The sequence below is a fragment of the Corvus brachyrhynchos genome, unplaced genomic scaffold (genome assembly GCF_000691975.1).
Source record: "Corvus brachyrhynchos isolate BGI_N302 unplaced genomic scaffold, ASM69197v1 scaffold26, whole genome shotgun sequence".
In the NCBI taxonomy this organism is placed as follows: domain Eukaryota; kingdom Metazoa; phylum Chordata; class Aves; order Passeriformes; family Corvidae; genus Corvus; species Corvus brachyrhynchos.
Window position 1 is genome coordinate 151,212 of NW_008239324.1, and position 853 is coordinate 152,064.

Here is an 853-nt window from a genome sequence, read left to right on the forward strand (position 1 = left end):
TGCTGCCCACGCCGAAGCCCATCCAGCACCCTCTGCACCCGCCACCGGGCTCCCACCACCCCCTGCCCAGCCTCATCCCCAACCACAGCGTGTTCCCGCTGCCCGGGAGCAGCGCGGCCACGGCGCTGCTCATCCACCGCACCAATGAGGAGGAGAAGTGGCTGGCCCGAAAAAAAACAGGAGAAGGAGGATCGGCAATCCCAAGTCTCGGAGTTCCGGCAGCAAATGCTGGAGCAGCACCTGGACATAGGGCGTGCCCCAAGCCAAGCTGAGCCCGAGCACCGGCCCGAGCACCCCAGGTAGGGATGGTGCCAGCCCTGCTCCAGGGATGGAACTTTCCCCCAAAACTGAGCTGCATTTTCCTGTGTCGCAGCTGTCCTTGCTGGAATATCTGTAGCTGAAGCTGGAGAGGGACTTTGGACAAGGGAAAGGAGTGATAGGACAGGGGAAATGTCTTTAAATGGAAAGAGGGCAGGGTTAGATGGGATATTGGGAAGGAATTGTTCCCTGGGAGGGTGGGGAGGCCCTGCACAGGGTGCCCAGAGAAGCTGTGGCTGCCTTATCCCTGGAAGTGGTCAAAGCCAGATTGGACAGGGCTTGGAGCAACCTGGGATAGTGGAAGCTGTCCCTGCCCATGGCAGGGGGTGGAATGGGGTGACCTCTGAGGTCCCCTCATCCCACACCATTCCATGATGCCATGATATGATGATCTATAGGATTTTCCCCCCAACCTGTGTCCGTGCCCACCCCGTTACCCAGCTCTGCCCCCCATCAGGTATCCATCACCCCACGGCCGTGCCCCTCACACATCCCACGAGCCGAAGCTGCGGTGCCCGGCTGGGGGCAGTGGGGT

General features: G+C 61.0%; 1 protein-coding gene across 1 annotated transcript in view; it reads left to right on the forward strand.

The window, feature by feature from the left end:
* GSE1 (Gse1 coiled-coil protein) overlaps positions 1 to 853 on the forward strand; it is a 19,009-nt gene that overhangs the window by 6,932 nt on the left and 11,224 nt on the right. Inside the window, 2 exon segments of the mRNA XM_017740779.1 lie at positions 3 to 172; positions 174 to 300. Of these exon segments, the coding sequence (XP_017596268.1) occupies positions 3 to 172; positions 174 to 300 (297 nt within the window).